At 34.6% G+C, this 20,623-nt stretch overlaps 2 protein-coding genes across 2 annotated transcripts; both read right to left on the reverse strand.

Annotated features, from left to right (window-relative positions):
* Positions 1 to 1,732: 1,732 nt before the first annotated feature.
* On the reverse strand, positions 1,733 to 5,934 carry LOC100369675 (uncharacterized). The gene is made up of 4 exons (XM_006820178.2): positions 5,846 to 5,934; positions 4,107 to 4,586; positions 2,872 to 3,053; positions 1,733 to 2,035 (listed from the first exon to the last, which is right to left on the reverse strand). The coding sequence occupies exons 2-4, from the start codon at positions 4,561 to 4,563 to the stop codon at positions 1,940 to 1,942; spliced, it is 735 nt and encodes a 244-aa protein (XP_006820241.1). The 5' UTR covers positions 4,564 to 4,586; positions 5,846 to 5,934; the 3' UTR covers positions 1,733 to 1,939.
* Positions 5,935 to 14,394: 8,460 nt separating this feature from the next.
* On the reverse strand, positions 14,395 to 18,621 carry LOC146748230 (uncharacterized). Its single transcript, XM_085504826.1, has 10 exons — positions 18,592 to 18,621; positions 17,861 to 17,911; positions 17,255 to 17,296; positions 17,118 to 17,167; positions 16,496 to 16,533; positions 16,227 to 16,297; positions 15,826 to 15,990; positions 15,577 to 15,641; positions 15,074 to 15,157; positions 14,395 to 14,664 (listed from the first exon to the last, which is right to left on the reverse strand). The coding sequence occupies exons 1-10, from the start codon at positions 18,619 to 18,621 to the stop codon at positions 14,529 to 14,531; spliced, it is 732 nt and encodes a 243-aa protein (XP_085360952.1). The 3' UTR covers positions 14,395 to 14,528.
* Positions 18,622 to 20,623: the final 2,002 nt, after the last annotated feature.

Genomic DNA, 20,623 nt, shown 5'->3' on the forward strand with positions numbered 1-20,623 from the left:
AATACTAGTAGGTAAAATATAAAATTTAAAACCAAGGTATACTATAAATTACTTATCTGAAAGTCACGCTGAAGTAAACAGCTCCAGACAGGTTCCGGTAAAGTCGTGTTTTCTCGAACTTACAGTCGTGCCAAAGTGGATGTACTAGTATGTGACTATGAATATCACAACAGTGATTATATGTAGTACTTATGACAATAAATTGAGAGTAGAGATTTTAGTGGATAAAAGTCAAGTTTTTGTAGATATTCGTTTGTGATTGATTTTTCTTCTTCCACCTTTTATGTTTGTCGTCTATACTAGTTTATCTAGTCGTGTTTTTCATTGACACAGTACTCCAAAGATAAACATATACATTGTACTATGCGATACCAATATTTATAATGTATTCTAAATCAAGTTACGTATGATGCCACGTGATAGGTGACCTCGCATAATAATCGTATATTTTGCTAAGTTATCTCGAAACAATTAACAGAGACAATTAGACAATATAAAAACGATAAATATTTGCTCTCGCGTTCAGTTGGAGTGTTTTATTTGGGTCTGTTCCATTGGATATCATGTTCAACAATCATTCTTCTGATTTTAATTAAACTTGGTACGTATTTGGTAGAAAGACATACATAATAATTACCTTTTTCACATACTAATTCACCAACTAAGATGTTATGGAATAATCATCATACCTGACTGGTTTTGGGTTTAAATGTTCACATATTAAATACCGAATTTGCATGATAATGGGTGTTCTGGATTACACAATGATTACCCAATTTTTTTATTTTTTTATTCGTATATATAATTAGCCTACGTAGAGTTTTGTAAACATGTTTATTTTTCTCGAAGATTAATGCCAAATAATTTACATAATTGTGGGACATTTTTATTACTGCATCTCAAAAACACACTAAGGGAAATTGACCTTTAGAATGCTCTACCATACGTAATTACGTATCTTTATAAAGATACACAATTATTATTTGCATTGCAACGAGTCAACAATAAAAATGTAGTGTTTCTTTAAATATGCAGAATGTATTAAATGCGTTCATTGTTTGCCTCTAATAAATACAACATGCGGGAGGTTTCTATGCTTTTTTAAAAAGAAATTTTATCATCCCTTTCGGTTTTGATTTCTCTTAATCCACACGTGAACGTGTGACTTGATATATAATACACGACCAATGGTATAGAATCTGGTACTCGACCCTTGTGTATGCAACGTTGATTTTCTTGTCGTATGCGTTGTCATAATTATTTCGATGTTTTGTTTTTCGTGGTTGGCCGGTTTTTCAATGTGTTTGTCAATAATATTGTACAATGGGGCGTAAGGTACACCCATTGAAGTCGTAGGCGAAAAGCTGGGAAATTTTACTAGTTTTTAAAGGTGTCACCATGACGCTACTTTTGTAATACTGCATGCTCCATAGATGCAGTTGGTAAATTATTCATGTTACATGTACAAGGATGTCAGTAAAGTATCTATGTTATATCGATGTAAGCTGTAGAATATTTATTTACATGGGATATTCATATTACATCGATTTTATATAATGTTATTTGAGCATGGATATAGAAGGAGGTAATGTTTGCATATTATTAGTTCTCTTATCTTAATCGAAAAATATAGTAAAAATTGTTTTTTTGAATTCACATCGACAATACTGTTGTGGTGATAATGTCAAAATGGATAGTAAGTTTAAAAATACGCTTGGTAAACATAAAAACATAATTTGCATATATTGTATTTAATTAACAGCAACACTGGAGAAAATGTTTATCGCATCATCCATTATGAACATATTTTAATAAATAATAAATACGAGAAAATCGACGTTATTACAGCCGATTTGCTGTTGAAACTTATTGTATGTAATGTCGTTAAAGATTGATAAAAAAGATGTCATTAAAAATTTATAAAAAGTTCAGCTCATCTTCACTGTTCGTGCAGAGCGTGTAGAACACATACATGAAGAAGATCCCACCCATTTCGAAATTTGTCGAGATCGTAGCTCTCCCATCGTAGAAGCGCCTAGAAAAAAGTAAAACATAAGAAAATGAAACATTACCATTAAGAAATAGTATTTTAAAATGTTTTTAGGTATAATCGCAAAGTTGATTTGATATACAACACAATATCGACGGTTGTGTTTTTCTAAACAAGATTGCATCCTCTGCAATATAGGTTATTGGCAAAGAGCACATCGTTTCCTGGAAGAGTTTAGTGAACCATTTTAGTTACACAGGAATTTATCAATGTGGCTATTTGGGATTTGAAGGGCGGTGGTCGTCGTGCCACGCATGCGCTAGGTATGGGTCTCATATGAACAAGGATGGCGACTGTTGCGTAGACCAACGATTACAAACTGAGACATCACCAAGCTTTAAGGTAAATTCTGTGGTGATTGGAAAGTATCGAGGAGTCACCGGCGGTAATACGTTCACGTCGCGTTTAGGGCAAAACTCGTTCTTGTGATTTCCATTAGAAGAGCGCATAGAATTGTGGGAAAATCGATGTTTATCAACATAAACGTCGCACATGCATAGCGCGACGACTACCGCTCTTCAAAGATGTAGTATAAATTCAATGGGTGTTATCACACGACTTGGACTACAACATATCAAAATAACTTAGTTTACAATTGTACTTTAGCAATTCCTCGAAAACCAATTACATCCCTAACCGATGTTCTCAGCATTATCTATTTCGTTTTCACTGAATTGACTGCTGGAGTTCGATAACTAATCTACCCAAAACAGTGCACTGCGAGGGCAGATTTCGGTACGTATCTAAAACTATTTTATATTTCGTAAATGTCAGCTTCTGTCCATATTCAAGAAAACCGAACGCAATTATAACATACTTACTCGTTTCATCACAATTGGAGTTTGACTTGCAAAATGATTCAAGGAAAACTCGCAATACTGAGCCAACAATGCGGGGTAGTGTAACATGATATTCTTCAGATGGTAACAGATACAGCTCGGAAACTTGTGTCGACTAACCAGGTAAGCTAGGCGGGCTTGTTGGCAATCTGTCAGCCGACAACCTACAAATATAATGTATACAATAACAGTCAGTATAACGATAGTTCTCTCTCTGGTTATATAGATATATAATTTGATGTTAATCAGTCAAGGTGAGATCTCAGGTAAAACTCGCAAAATTTTGTATGTTTGAAGCAGCGATAATTGTTACCAACGATATTATTTCACTGATTTTTTTTTATAAAATATTTCCTGTGTCATTAAGTACCAATTTGTAACGGACATCACCGAAATGTTGACATTAAAGCATAGCATTTACGCAATATATCGATGTTGTACATTTAATCACGTGGTTGCGCGCTGGTCTCTTGGGGCGTCATCTATTGAAATCCAGTTAAAGGGTGACAAATTGCCGGGACCCTGGACGAAATGTCAAATATCTTGAGAGGATAAGCCTCTCTCTGTCGGTTTCTTAGTTGTAATTTTATGCGCCAATTCCCACAATAGTGTCCATTATGTTTGGCAATTTTCTATGGTTCCCATCACGTCGCGGTGACTGATCTCAACGAAAATAGCGACTACTCAACCATCAGTTTTAACATCCATGCAATTAGGTCTAAAACAATATTTCGGCACGATTTCATCATCTTTATCCTGTTATATTTGAACAAACAAAAAACACAAAAAAACACACATAGCTATTACCGCTTTAAAATGTTTCTGCGTCCTTAATCGCATATTAGTCACGTATGCAGAAAATAAACCATCGACGGTTCTGAACCTGATCAAAAATCGTGCAGTGTATAGTTTCATATAGTTATGTTTAAACATCATTGGCAATTGATGAAAACAATTCGAAAAAAAAAAAAATTTACATTAAATATTGTGATAATAAACTGTTTGACTATGCTTTGAACCATATGGGTTTGACAATTCATATGTGGCTGTTGGGGGCGCTCTACTCGACACTAACATTGGTGAGCATACTAGTGCTTCGAAGTTTTGTGGCTTCCTGGTCTCATGATATGTATACTCGTATATTGAGTTTAGAAAAATACTATACATATACGTACGTAGTGAAGAGTAACCTCGTTGTTTTTCATAACAAAACTTACCATTTAGATTTTGCGTAGGTCTGTGATCGTGAGCTCCTTTTTTATTCAGTTCCTCCATTATCTCTTGTTCTTCTACCATTTCAACCCACGATCGGCTGATTTCTTCATCGGCACTACCAGTTCCAGAGGTTTCATACGCTGGCGTCGATGTCCCGGCTCTTTTAACTACTCGCCTCTGCCTTGTGTGTGATCTAGGTTCGGTCTGAGTAGCCGAATTCACGTACCTCTGAACTGTCTCTTCATCGGAGCTATTATCTTGGAGGGGAAGTGCGTCATCTTCACTGCCCTCTCCGTTGTCGCTGTACCATATCTCAGATTCGTCCTCAACTGAGCTACCGTTTCCATGAAAACACTGTGAAGTTGCGTGGCTACAGAGGAAAATTGACTGCCTCTCAGTGCATGAACTTGAACACTGGTTTGATTCTGTTGATGTTTGCTGCATTGTATCTCCGTCCATGGCGCTGTTACAAAAATCTGATCCTGAGAAAGGAAAATAAGATATAACCGTTAGTAGACGCTACACCCAGACATTATGGTGTAAATATTTTCCAAGGTGTTTAGAAATTGTAAATTCATAGTTATTGAGATGGGCGACCAGTTTGGATAGTTGTGTTTACTGTATAATAGAGGATAGGTCAATACAACCATATACCTTAGGTCTATGATACAACACTTCCAAACGGATTACCGGTAAACATGCCCCCATGACAGTCACAGGTGGACTCACTGCTATCAGCTGTTACCCTTAACATGGGCGACAATGAAGGACTATGGAAATACGGCGTACATTACGGTAACAATATTCTCATACTTATTTTGACCTTGTTACAGCGAAGTCCATGGTAACAGTAACACTCAACAAAATAACCCGTATTTGTGAATAGGAAGCCTCCAAACTACATATGTTGACGTGTTAATGGGGAGGAACCCGCAGTGTTATTGTGAATCAGTCCGAAACCATAATATTGTTGCTGTGGGTCATTTGTAACTACATCAACTCGCCCATAGGAGAGGTCATATGAATAAAATCAATAGAACATGTAAAACTACAACTACCTATTCATGGGCGTAATCGGCAGCGTTATTGCGAATCAGTCCGAAACCATAATATGGCTGTTGTGGGTCATTTAGTAAATCAACTCGCCAATACGGAAGGTCATATGAATAAAATCAATGGTTCACACTGCCGATTATATTCAATTATAAACGCCATTATTGGCAAGGACTAACGAGGCAAAGACTGAACATATTATTGGTATGAGTCCTGCTTTCCATGGAAAGGAATATACTCTACCAAAGAGGGCTGTAGTTGGATAATGTGCTTTGAGTGAACAATAACCTATTGTTTCAGTGGGCAGCGTTTGGTAGCATACCAGCGAGGCCTTTGTACGTATCCACATACAAAGAATCTATAATTTGAACTCGAGTAAGGGTTATTCACATACTGACCCCGTACAGCTGTTCGTCGCGTTTGAAGAGTGTGACGATGTTAACGAGAAGTTTACAGTTGTTCGATCGGCACATCATGGATACATGTCCATGGACGTAGTGGTAATGATACGACGTACAGTTTAACCGTTGGGTGTATATGGAGGTCATGTAATCGACCTACTGGTTACACAAATAACTGATTCAAACGTTGAGACTATATTCACATCTCTGGCAAACAAAGGCGTATAAATCTAGACATGTATATTAAAAATACACATTAGTAATATTAACACTTGTATACAACTTACAGATGTTATGCTTCGTGTCTTCGGTTCCGTGTTCTCAAATCATGCGGTATGGTGTTACGTGACTGATATATGCTGTCTTCACACATGCAAATGTTAATTCGTTTCAGCTTAAAATTTTCTGCGCATGCTCAGACTGAAGGTACTGGGGAGCTCTTATTCTGGGCACGGTTACTAAAACCGTTGTGGGGTCATGGCCATGTTGTCAACAAAAGAAGTCTGTCACAGCTTTACAAAGCGTTTAAAGGCCCAGGTAAATACGCTTCTAAACAATATGGATTATTTCCCTGCAAGTCTCGCTGTAGTAAACAGTCCAGCCAAGCTCCATCGTCTTGCCAGAGTGGATGTATGTGACTATGAATATCACAGCAGTGACTATATGTTGTATTTATGACAATAAATAGTTTATGAGTTTGAATTTTGTCGAATAAAAGTAAAAAAAAATCACAAACCTGCTACTAAGCTTGAATAATTAACTGCTGCCAATCATTGTCACGTGACGTTAACCCGCTAAAACAGGGTGCGTCATCTAAACTTCACAAACATTTACACAATTCCTAATGCGTTTCTCTTGATCTCGTAGCGGAATTAACAAGGAATCAAAATCGTATTCGCAAATTTAAAAAGTCGTCACAGAGAGTACGAGCCAGAAATATTCCTAGTTTTTGTTAATGTCCTTGTCGCTATACACGAATGTCAATTTCTTTCCATCATATCAACACACTGGTCATACAATACTGAACCTTCGATCAGTGCACAACCCCCTGAAATGATCAGCATCTGATTCTCCATCAAAGAATCCTGAATTGTATACACTTACGGGCAGGGTGATATGTTCAACCGAAAAGGTCACATACATGTACAACTTACAGCGAGTTGAAAATCTGTGTTTCTCTGTCTTGTCCATGGTCTGTCCTTGCGCATGGTGCTAAGCTCAAACATAAACAAAATTTCAATATTAATAATGAAAAAAAATCCAGCTCTAAAATACACCCAAGCTAAAACTTGTGAATCAAGGTATGTGCTTTGCATTATGTGTCTTGTAAATTGTAGAAGTTGAATGGTCGATGGAATGCGATTTCATAGTGGTTTAGCCACTCGTCATTTTGGCAGTTTGCGCGCAGTTAACTAGAGAATACCCGTGAAGCTCTGCTTCATTTTATATATTTTTTTAAAAATTGTGGACGCTATAATGCGAATATTTGTTAACTTAGAATACCTGTGAAAGTATTCTTCCATTACTGCATGTGTTAGCTCCATGGTTAGTGTGCAGCATGGAGATACACGTGTGAAGCTTGCTGACTTGGTAATGAATTACTTGTTTGTTTGTTTGTTCGTGGTATAGTAATGGATTGTCTTTGAGAGTCATTTTAAATTACACACTGTATGGGAGACAATTAGATCTGTTTTTGCATTGTCCATCTTATTGACAAGTTCAGTTTGTAGTGATAGAAAGATGTGCTATTATCAAAAATGTGTTTACTATCTTTGTTTTCATGGCTTAGCCATTTGGGATGTGCTATTATTGCTACAGGGATGGTATGTTAGTTGATAATATCACTGCGCGATGTCAAATCATGATTTTTTTCTAAGATGTGCGTGCATGCCTACAACCCATTTCTGGTAGATTATTTACCACCCGCATAAACATTGTTCACCCCTAAGGTAATTCTGTTGAATTTTCCGCTAATTTAACCTTGCAGCGTTATGCAATCGTCAATTAGGGTGGATCATGGAGCTAAGCTCCATGGGTGGATCAGTCACGATTAGGGAGAATAGAGTTCTAATCGTTGACTAGCTTCATGATTCGATTTTTAAGGGGGTAAGCATATGAAACGAGAATACTTTTCAATTTTATTTTATCGCTGAATATACGATAGTTCAGAACCACCAACTGCTTTATCTCCGAGCAATGTGCTTCAGATCGCAATTTTTCTTAAACAGTTTAAATTAATTTTATGCAGATTACTGATAATTGTTATCAAGTTCATGGCGACATCCAAAGTAATCTTCTCGTTCATCGGACAGTACAAAAGTGGGCAATGGAACTAAGTAAACTCGTGCATGGGGATACATAAACATTCAAGACTGTGGATAAGTTTGAACAAAGAGCTCAATTGTCATGGTAACGAACACTCCAAGCTGTATTTCTATTGTTTCGAAATATTACAATTACCACCGAGTACCGTCCAGAGAGTAATAGTATACACAATTACTCGAACACAAAACATACAAAACAAATGTCCAAATCTGTCGTCATCAACAGCAGCATGCTATTTTCATAGATCACCCTGGCACGTGCTGACCGTGCTTTATGGTATCGCGGCGATGAAAAATAGATGCCCCAGTGTCAAGTTCCTGAGTCCATTCTTTACTTTTATTACAAACGTTTGCATTTCTTTGGAACTAATTAAAATGTTTACAGAAGAAAGCAAAAAGCATTAAAATGAATTACTCTGTTGTTTGTCAAGAACTTCCAAAGATAGTATAATCAATTGCAACATAACATGAGGTCACGGGAATGTAAATCGTCTGCTACAAACTGAATGTTAATCTGTCGTCTGCTGGTATTCACATTACTAGTATTTCCAAGTCCTACCTGTCGTCGTCTACAGCATGGAGGTAAAAAGAATGTCTTTTTACCTCCACGTCTACAGTAACACTCTCACATCATTCATTAACACGACACGTGTTGGCCGTGCTTTATGGTATCGAGAAACTACTTGGTTTGAAGTTCCTTGCTGGTATCAATTTCAAGAAATAACAACCACTCTGTTTATCAAGGTTGAACCTAATCTGTCTCTCTGTCTCTCGGTGACATACAAGCAGTACTACACACGCCACAAGGCCATGTACTTGTAACAAATAGCAACAGGATATTCGGGTACGAATGTAGTTTGTATACCATCGTCATCGTGGCGTCATTCACGTAATACTCGGTTACTAATCTAATGCCGACATGGTATCAATGAACTGATTCGATTAGGTCATGCCTAATAAACTCAATTTGTTTTATTAAAATATTTATTTTGTGCTCAAATATATAAACTATGATGATATTCACATACCAATAATGGTTTTTGGACATCGGGGTAACAAGCGTTTCACCACAGTCACTCTACTAGTAGAGTGACTGTGGTTTCACTGGCAATTTAACTGCAATTACGTTTACAATAAATTTTATAGCTGCGTGGGTCTTTTTTTTTTTTAGCGTGAAGAGTCTCTCAAAAACCGGCAAAAATAATGAATAAATAAAATAAATAATAATAAAGACAAGCAACATTTTAGAACCAAGAACAAATCTTTTTTGGCCCAGTTCTCTAGAAAAAGCAAATTCTATAGTCACGATTTAACCACGTGACGAAGACCCGTCTTCGAAATTAGTTGCGTTCACGCACAGCTCCTTAGCACGGGCTAAGAGGTCAAATTCCTTAGCCCGTGCTAAGGAGAGAGACCTAGCTCGAGCCATTCCATTAGAGCGCGTCCGTTCCATTAGAGAGCATTCCATTAGAGAGCGGTCACGTGACGTGTGATCACCTGACAAATGCTGGATACACGCTCTAACGGCAAATACCGTTAGGTTTAGCGAATTTACGAACCGTTACGAAAGAGTTTGCTCGTTCAAAGGCCGTTTTTGTAAAAGCGACAGCCTTGTTCGATACACTGTTCATTTACACAATCTTTCCTGGCACCATACGCACTCACACTGTTAGCGGCGGAGTGAAACGCGCCCATGTCATGCCATTAACCGATTACTGACGTCTATGTATTTCAACGCGCCCATGTCATGCCATTAACCGATTACTGACGTCTATGTATTTCATGTCTTTGGCATGAAAGCTATAAAATATATGAAATACAAGGCCTTGCTATCGTTTGAACATTTCAAATATTTAATTAGTGTAGCGTTTTTTTTTTCGCTCTTCATTCCATTACAGGACGGTATGAACCAAACCACCTTCTAACGTCGCTCTATTTACTTGAATTGATATGGGAGCTATTAAATATATTTAATACAATATATTCAAACAGTTTTGAACATTTCAATTCTTTAATTGGCCAAGCGATCGTGTCATTCCATTACAGACGAGTCGCTCTTCATTCCATTACAGGACGGTTTGACCAAAACCACCCTCTAACGTCGCTCTATTTACTTGATTTGATATGGGAGCTATTAAATATAATTAATAAAATATATTCAAACAGTTTTGAACATTTTAATTATTTAATTTGCCAAGCGATCGTGTCATTCCATTACAGACGAGTCGCTCTTCATTCCATTACAGGACGGTATGACCCAAACCACCCTCTAACGTCGCTCTATTTACTTGAATTGATATGGGAGCTAGTAAATATATTTAATACAATATATTCAAACAGTTTTCAACATTTCAATTATTTAATTGGCCAAGCGATCGTGTCATTCCATTACAGACGAGTCGCTCTTTATTCCATTACAGGACGGTTTGACCAAAACCACCCTCTAACGTCGCTCTATTTACTTGATTTGATATGGGAGCTATTAAATATAATTAATAAAATATATTCAAACAGTTTTGAACATTTAAATTATTTAATTAGCCAAGCGATCGTGTCATTCCATTACAGACGAGTCGCTCTTCATTCCATTACAGGACGGTATGACCAAAACCACCCTCTAACGTCGCTCTATTTACTTGATTTGAAATGGGAGCGATTAAATATAATTAATACAATATATTCAAACAGTTTTGAACATTTCAATTATTTAATTAGCCAAGCGATCGTGTCATTCCATTACAGACGAGTCGCTCTTCATTCCATTACAGGACGGTATGACCCTAACCACCCTCTAACGTCGCTCTATTTACTTGATTTGATATGGGAGCTATTAAATATATTTAATACAATATATTCAAACAGTTTTGAACATTTCAATTATTTAATTGGCCAAGCGATCGTGTCATTCCATTACAGACGAGTCGCTCTTAATTCCATTACAGGACGGTATGACCCAAACCACCCTCTAACGTCGCTCTATTTACTTGAATTGATATGGGAGCTAGTAAATATATTTAATACAATATATTCAAACAGTTTTCAACATTTCAATTATTTAATTGGCCAAGCGATCGTGTCATTCCATTACAGACGAGTCGCTCTTTATTCCATTACAGGACGGTTTGACCAAAACCACCCTCTAACGTCGCTCTATTTACTTGATTTGATATGGGAGCTATTAAATATAATTAATAAAATATATTCAAACAGTTTTGAACATTTAAATTATTTAATTAGCCAAGCGATCGTGTCATTCCATTACAGACGAGTCGCTCTTCATTCCATTACAGGACGGTATGACCAAAACCACCCTCTAACGTCGCTCTATTTACTTGATTTGAAATGGGAGCGATTAAATATAATTAATACAATATATTCAAACAGTTTTGAACATTTCAATTATTTAATTAGCCAAGCGATCGTGTCATTCCATTACAGACGAGTCGCTCTTCATTCCATTACAGGACGGTATGACCCTAACCACCCTCTAACGTCGCTCTATTTACTTGATTTGATATGGGAGCTATTAAATATATTTAATACAATATATTCAAACAGTTTTGAACATTTCAATTATTTAATTGGCCAAGCGATCGTGTCATTCCATTACAGACGAGTCGCTCTTAATTCCATTACAGGACGGTATGACCCAAACCACCCTCTAACGTCGCTCTATTTACTTGATTTGATATGGGAGCTATTAAATATATTTAATACAATATATTCAAACAGTTTTGAACATTTCAATTATTTAATTTGCCAAGCGATCGTGTCATTCCATTACAGACGAGTCGCTCTTCATTCCATTACAGGACGGTATGACCCAAACCACCCTCTAACGTCGCTCTATTTACTTGAATTGATATGGGAGCTATTAAATATATTTAATACAATATATTCAAACAGTTTTGAACATTTCAATTATTTAATTGGCCAAGCGATCGTGTCATTCCATTACAGACGAGTCGCTCTTCGTTCCATTACAGGACGGTATGACCCAAACCACCCTCTAACGTCGCTCTATTTACTTGAATTGATATGGGAGCTATTAAATATATTTAATACAATATATTCAAACAGTTTTGAACATTTCAGTTATTTAATTGGCCAAGCGATCGTGTCATTCCATTACAGACGAGTCGCTCTTCATTCCATTACAGGACGGTATGACCCAAACCACCCTCTAACGTCGCTCTATTTACTTGAATTGATATGGGAGCTATTAAATATATTTAATACAATATATTCAAACAGTTTTGAACATTTTAATTATTTAATTGGCCAAGCGATCGTGTCATTCCATTACAGACGAGTCGCTCTTCGTTCCATTACAGGACGGTATGACCAAAACCGCCCTCTAACGTCGCTCTATTTACTTGATTTGATATGGGAGCGATTAAATATAATTAATACAATATATTCAAACAGTTTTGAACATTTCAATTATTTAATTAGCCAAGCGATCGTGTCATTCCATTACAGACGAGTCGCTCTTCATTCCATTACAGGACGGTATGACCCTAACCACCCTCTAACGTCGCTCTATTTACTTGATTTGATATGGGAGCTATTAAATATAATTAATAAAATATATTCAAACAGTTTTGAACATTTCAATTATTTAATTAGCCAAGCGATCGTGTCATTCCATTACAGACGAGTCGCTCTTCATTCCATTACAGGACGGTATGACCCAAACCACCCTCTAACGTCGCTCTATTTACTTGATTTGATATGGGGGCTATTAAATATAATTAATAAAATATATTCAAACAGTTTTGAACATTTAAATTATTTAATTTGCCAAGCGATCGTGTCATTCCATTACAGACGAGTCGCTCTTCATTCCATTACAGGACGGTATGACCCAAACCACCCTCCAACGTCGCTCTATTTACTTGATTTGATATGGGAGCTATTAAATATAATTAATAAAATATATTCAAACAGTTTTGAACATTTTAATTATTTAATTTGCCAAGCGATCGTGTCATTCCATTACAGACGCGTCGCTCTTCATTCCATTACAGGACGGTATGACCAAAACCACCCTCTAACGTCGCTCTATTTACTTGATTTGATATGGGAGCGATTAAATATAATTAATACAATATATTCAAACAGTTTTGAACATTTCAATTATTTAATTAGCCAAGCGATCGTGTCATTCCATTACAGACGAGTCGCTCTTCATTCCATTACAGGACGGTATGACCCTAACCACCCTCTAACGTCGCTCTATTTACTTGATTTGATATGGGAGCTATTAAATATAATTAATAAAATATATTCAAACAGTTTTGAACATTTAAATTATTTAATTAGCCAAGCGATCGTGTCATTCCATTACAGACGAGTCGCTTTTCATTTTCTTATTTATTGAATCATTACATGGCGATTGAACATTCGCGTATTGTGTCCATTTCGTTTAACTTGTTTATTCTTCTAACCACCTGATAAAATAAATTAATTTTATATATATCCTACGAAAACACTTATGTAATTCTTCGTAGTACGTGTCGATTTTATTCCTTACAGTTTCTCCTCATTTCATTAGAACCAGTTTGTTTACAAACCACTGATTAAGTTAAATAATAGTTAACATATACCACTACTACTGCCTGTGCACAGAATTGCGCTGCTTGGTTCAAGTTAATTGTGGTGGTGGTTAGGTTATGAATTACAGCTATTAATTTGCTATTAATATGCTGAATAATTTGAATAGTTCATTGTTGGGACCTATTTATACCCTCCCTAGTTTGGGGTACTTACTCATAAGACAAGTGCGCATGGAACTACAGTGTTGCAAGATGGCTATCAAATTAACTACCTAAATAACAAACTAGTTTATTGAACAAACGGCTTTGGTGTGCACGCAATTTGAACCGTATCATTATCTGAGAGGGAGGATGAGAACACGCGTAAAAAATGCAAAATGTGACCTATTAACGTACGCAACCAACGTAGTTCACATAATAATCCATTTATTTGTTTATTTTATTTGAATTTGTATGCCAAATTGTTGTTGAAATACATAATGGCCAATTTTCATGAACCTGAGGAAATGGGATAAGTACAAGAACAACATATAAATATAAGAATTATCTTTGTTTGCACATATTACAAAAGTAATTACTATTGTCGATTTAGCTGAGATTTTTCTACATTTTTTAACTTTTGTTTGATAAATATAAACTTGATAGCGACATTTTCGGCGAGCCCAATGCGGAATGAACTCCTACAAAAAAATGACACGTTCTAATTCTTTAAATTAACATCTCAGTTGGTCTTTTAAGAAGCAAATTTTATAGCTATCTTGCAATGCGAGTTTACATTACTTTGACATGTATATCATGTTATTGGTGTTGTGACATTTATGATGCTAGAGTTTGATTCATCGTCATTACTTGAATATATAATCTAAATATAGTTAAAATATTGATGATGCTAGAATGAAACATGTTTATTATACAAAAGTGTATTTAATAAAGTAATGAAACGCAACGCAGTAGTAACAATTATATAACTCGTTTTAATAAGTATAAATTAAACTAACAACTTCGACTTTGTACACTATAATGTAGTGAGAGACGTACACCATGAAACATGCATATGCGACTGTAGTACACACATAACAATGAATATTTCAAATTTCAGTTTTCAGCTTGTCAGTTTGTCTGCACAAATCATCTGCCTCCTTTAAAGAAATGTTCAGTTTAACCTTGAGTAAATATGCGATACATTCTTTCACTAATACGTCATCCACAAATCTAGTTGCAAAACTGGAAAGAAAAATAAGAAATATTCCTTTTAATCAATTTGATTCATACTGTCAATATTGGGGAATAGCATTGTTCTTCACAAAAATATTAAAAAGCGTTTTTGTTTATTTAATTCTTTCATATTGAAAAGGAAAGTTATATCTGGTATCCAAATTGTCCACTGAGCAAAAACACAATTGATATTGTAAGCCGTATATATTATACATATGCAAATGTCTACTCATGTCCGACACAACTGGTCTAGCTAGATAATTACATTTCCATTTCATTCATTTAGAAACATTTCCCAGTTTCTTTAGGAGAACCGTTCATGTCGACTTTCGTATGTATTGTCTTAAATCATAAAAAGTTGTGTAAATGACAATCTCCCATGATTATGATTTGTTTGAATAAAGCAAAGTTAACTTACAACATAGGAGAATTCAATGCTTCTCTCTTCATATACACTTTTTTGCTTGTTGTACATGGCATATTCGTACTTGTTTCAAATATACTACAATTAAAAGACAATTAATTTAAGAAATACCATATAGAAACACTGTTACGACCACTTCATATTTAAATTCGTATTCAAATGTATAAGAGTGAACGAATCTATTCAAGTCTAAACAATCAACACATATACACTACGATAAATGATACAAGCATACAGAGAAAACAAATTTACATGAGCATTCATGCTACAACTGTCAAATTTCAATCATAGTACTAGCAAAATTTAGTTAAGTTTTTAATTAAATTGCGAGTTCGGATCTTGTGTTCGTTTACCTGTAATTATGTGAACGGCATATATATGACCACTTACATATTATATACACTGGGAAACATTGACGCCACAGATTGAAGAGACAACAATTTCACTCCATTCAATAAGTGTGTTTGCAAAATAACAATTTTGTAATAAGTGTTAACCTTTTGGACATTTTTTTCTTCACCAGGTGTTCTTTTATCATTCGTTCTTTGATTTGTTCATGGACCTATGAAATGTATGAGGATGATTATAGGACAGTTAGTGGTGTGGGAAGTGGTTATACAAATAAATATACAATGTGAGATGTGAAAACAACAAATTTAACTTTATCGTAATCTCTTTATTATAAAGGAATATTGAATTTCCACAAGACAATTTAATGATACCCATAAATAATCAAATAAACTCACCTTATCTGACACGTATTCATTGCCATACCCATGTCTCACATGGGTAGTTCTTCCACAATAATTTTTGTTGTAGTCTGCCACAAACATGACGTGTCGATTTAAATGGCCAATACAATCTCCACTACACGTTATTATACCATCTGTGAGGTGTAACATTTCTTGGTACTATATTGTAAACAAATGCAAAGTATCGAACATTAGATCATTGTCAGAAGGTTGATTTGAATATTTATATTAGTTATGCAAATTACAAATGAAAACCCCCAACCCAAATAACGCTCTGTTGCTGGGTTCTTGCATAGATATAAAAGAAGAACTTACAAGACTTTACACGTTACAAAAACATAAATAATTTTAGTCATACACAAAGACTTTACGTAGTATTATTTTGTGTGTTTTACCTGATTTTCTGTAATTTCTCCAGTTATTTTGTCATTATCAAGATTTTCCATCTCTATTGATGAACTACAATCTGCAAACAAACGCAACAAACCATTGATATATCATTACATTTCAGTTATATAATCGAACTAGCATACGTTTCATGGCTTATTAGCCAGGTATTATATTAAATAATGTTGACCTAAAACGCATTTTTAACACATGACAATTAACAAAGAACCAAAATGTAATTTTTCAATATGAAAGATTTGAAAATGTTGATATTAACCTGAATCTTCAACTTCCCCAACTTCCAGTACTTGTTTCCTGTCAATAAATTATTTATTAAATATATATATTATGATATATCACCATAAGAAGTGATAAAATCAGTTTGAATTCTAAGCCTGATCTTGGCAGAAACAATGTCACTGATAAGATATATACAAAACCCCAAACCTATGATATGCATCTAAGGGTCATAGAGATATATTCTATTGATCATACAAAATGGGATAACATATCATTTACGATAAATTCAAGTGAAAAGAATGTTAGAAAAAGTTCCGGTTAGGATTAAGTATTGAAAGCAAGACTGGATAGATAGTAGTTAATTGTGGTTGAATGTTTAAATACATTATTGCAAAATATATGGAGTTTAAACTGCGGCACCACAATCCCGAGACTGCACAACTTTAACATGGGACACTAATGTTCATGTTGTTTACACTGTTTAACGGTTCGTTTCTGGTAATTTCAATACTTGTTATGTTTATATCAACTCAAACGCTGTATCATTATGTTTTCAAATTATCTTTTGAGACCAGCAATGTTTTGACATTATTGACACGAAAAATGAAAGTTAATAATCGTTCAAAATCCAAAATATTGTAGTCTTGCAATATACATACCATTGCAACAAGTCTGTTTTCACCTCTTCTCTTAAAAGCGTTGATTCGACCTACAAAAAATATTGTTTTAGTGTTATGTTAATAAAAATACAAGAAGGTAACCTGGAAAATGCTACAAAATATTCCGATTTACTCACCTTAAACATGATATCCTCACCAAGGAGACAACATTTCAGGTACTACATAACCAAAACACACATAGATATTGTAATAAGGTACAATAAAATGTAAATACAATGTTCAATTAACAAACATTGAAAGTATTATATATTCTAAAGGAGGAACAGTTCAATATGTGGTACTTTTTAAGTATAATATCAACTGATAATCAAATAAAAATTAGAGCAATCATCCTTGGATGTGGATGATTAATTGTCGTGTTTCGTTTCATTACATGAGCTCTAGTGGGGACTTAAGGCTAGAATCGTATACAGAGATGTGATATTGAAACACACACATTTATGTTTAGCCTGTTGGAGATTGCAATCACCATATTTTGTCCTTTTGAGACATTTGCAAATAAACCATTTTCTTTTTTTAATAGAAAACCATATTACGCTTTTCTGGAAGTATGTCGGAATTGCAGTGTAGTGGGCACATTATAATATTCACAATTTACACAATTAAATGATATTTACATGTGTATACACGTTTGGCAGAATGTAAGTAAGTATGATTGGTACTATATTATAATTGATTGATTTGACATAGTGTATGCGCCAGTGCACGTTATTACAACTTACCTTCAAAACAAACACGCCACAATCTTTATTATTGACCTGGCAGGGTAATCCCTAATAAATAAAATGTGATTAGGAAAAGGCAATTACAACAATGCAAGTTTATATTTGTACTACAATTACATTTAACCAATACACTGAATACAAATCATAATCAAAGAAAGCTTAGAAAGAACGTGTTGTGAGATTATCAAAATTAATTCAAAATTTAAAATTTGCTTTTCAAACAAGTAACTTGGCAAATAATTTGTGTCTGCTATTTGAGATTCATGAAACATGGAACAAATGTGATTCATACTATCAAAATTTATAATACATACAGAAAATACATTTTATTTATCATCCATTGTTTTTAGTCTAATTAGTTCCTAAGCACCTCTGTGATGAATTAAATTTAAATCTGATTTTTTTAGATATCAGAAATGGGCTAATAATAGATAATCAATATGCATGTTTATCAACATTAAACTAATCACGTCCGTGGATTACCTCAATGAACCAAATGAATTATTATACAAATTAAGCAATTATCATACATAGATTTAGGTCTGTATATCTTTTCTGGGTGTACATGTACAAAGTTTCATTATAATGTGATGATTATTCATAACTAAAATAGCGGTAAGCGAAAACGTAAATTATTATGCAAATTAGGTAATTATTATAGATGTATATAAACCTAAAACTAATTTGATCATCACCTTGTGTTAGAGTACATATGTACCAAGACTCACTGAATTATGATAAGTACTGTCACAGACCATCTTTATACGAAGTTTCATTGAAATGTGATTAGAACCAAAAATGATGATTTATTATGCAAATTAACTCAAAACTGAGCGGGTCTGTGTATTGTGTATTGTTTTAAGTATTAGTACTTAACATATCAAAATCTGAAAATTGATTAATTGTGCAAATTAGGTAATTAATATTTCACACATCCGTCTGTGCATCGTCCTATTTATCTATGCAAGTTTCATTGAAATGTGATGATTAGTACCTGAGATATCATTGGAAAAGCCAAAAATTGACTAATCAGTATGCAAATCAGGTTAATTATGTGCACAGCATCTATGTGCCAAGTTTCATCAATATCTAATGAATAGCTCTTTAGATATTAGTGGAACAGTCAAGGGACAGCTAAAAATTAGCTAATTATCATGCAAATAAGGTAATTAATATGTATGAATTTCAACCAAAACCTTATCAAATCTGCGCATTAGTCCAGAGCATCTATGCACCAAGTTTCATTAAAAACCAACATACGGTTCTTGAGATACCATTGGAACGGACAGACACACACACACACATACATGGAAATTGCAAAGACTCCCACGGGAGTCAAAAATGTTATTACCGTAATATAAGTAAATTTCCATTTGCTTTTTTCTCGAGTCATTATTTTAGTTTTTGATTCTTCCGATATGAATTTCCTGCAAAAATATAGATTAGATGATTAAAAACTAAGAAAGTGTTGCCGAGACGTTATAACGAGATAAAATCTTCCTCGGCTGCAGTAAATTAAAGGAAAGTAGAAATCGACATACTCCCCTTGATTATAATTTCAACAAATACTGGTTTCAAACTATAAATTATATTACATGCAAAGATTATCACTGACTTAAATCATGATTAAACAGACAAATTCTTATAACTTGTTTCTACCTTACCTGAGGGAATTTTCTATATAAGCATATTCTTTGCAAGGAAGCGAGTCATATATGAATACGTTACGCTGCTGAACATCAATCCGCTGCAAAAATGTTAAAAAACAATCAGCCGTTTAGTGGTTTGACTGCTGAAAATGTACTAGCTATCATCAACAACATCAACAGTTTGCAATATAAAGCAATATAAAAATGTTTTTGTAGTTGCTGGACCATGCAAAGTTTTATATGCATGTCAATGTGGTCATGTTCGTCATCTGCAGTAAGTCCATGAGCCTTAAGCTGTAGGGCTTGAAACCCATCATTGCTGCTTTGCAGCTATATTTAGGTTTTCAAGACACATGTCTTGGAAACCTATTGTAATCATTATGTTTTTTATTAGGTTTTAGGTTTTCAAGACGCACGTCTTGGAAACCTATTGTAATCGTTATGTTTTTTTATTATTATTCCGCCAGATTTTTCGCTAAGTGCTATTCGAACACCATTACACATATCTTGAAATTTTTTTCATATGTTTGTAAAGTTTGATGAGATCTAGTGCATATCCTAAGATGACGCATATTGGTCACGTGGTACGGCGGCCATTTTGAATTTAAGGCGGAAAATGGCATGCTCATTTAAACACCTTTCTGAGGGTCTAGGAGTCTCAAACTTTCGCTTAAAAGCAGCATTGGCCATAGAGCTATGTATTTCATGAAAAAAAAGTTGAACGGTCATGTGACTTTTTTTTCTAGAATTTTCTGAAATATTGTTTTGCATCTCATTTGCATAATTTTGATCGTATCAAAATTCCACACCATAATTTTGAAGAACATCATACATACTACAGATTAATCAAAGAATCATGAAAGTGCGACCAGTAGTTTTGGAGCAGTTGATTTATGAATATTTTTCACATTTTATATAAAATAGTCAGCAATGATGCATTATGGGAAAGGGGGAGGGCCCATATACGATACACATTGAATTGACATATATTGAGAACTATTGTATATACAAACATGGAACTAACACTATATTGAAGATATTGGACAAGAGAATTGACCAACATATAAAATGACCATATATGGTCATAGAACTCATTAAATATACATGTCTC

Source organism: Saccoglossus kowalevskii, chromosome 2, assembly GCF_978046115.1.
Source record: "Saccoglossus kowalevskii chromosome 2, keSacKowa6.1, whole genome shotgun sequence".
Taxonomy (NCBI): domain Eukaryota; kingdom Metazoa; phylum Hemichordata; class Enteropneusta; family Harrimaniidae; genus Saccoglossus; species Saccoglossus kowalevskii.

What these genes read in the sequence shown, in the direction of transcription:
- LOC100369675 (XM_006820178.2), bottom strand. Translation starts at nt 4,563, where the DNA reads ATGGACGGAGATACAATGCAGCAAACATCAACAGAATCAAACCAGTGT. An exon ending in ACCTACGCAAAATCTAAATG is followed by an intron (nt 3,054 to 4,106) that starts GTAAGTTTTGTT and finishes TTATATTTGTAG; the next exon opens with GTTGTCGGCTGACAGATTGC. An exon ending in CTCCAATTGTGATGAAACGA is followed by an intron (nt 2,036 to 2,871) that starts GTAAGTATGTTA and finishes ACTTTTTTCTAG; the next exon opens with GCGCTTCTACGATGGGAGAG.
- LOC146748230 (XM_085504826.1), bottom strand. Translation starts at nt 18,621, where the DNA reads ATGGTCTGTGACAGTACTTATCATAATTCA. An exon ending in GAGAAATTACAGAAAATCAG is followed by an intron (nt 15,991 to 16,226) that starts GTAAAACACACA and finishes TTTACAATATAG; the next exon opens with TACCAAGAAATGTTACACCT. An exon ending in GCATTGAATTCTCCTATGTT is followed by an intron (nt 14,665 to 15,073) that starts GTAAGTTAACTT and finishes TTTTCTTTCCAG; the next exon opens with TTTTGCAACTAGATTTGTGG.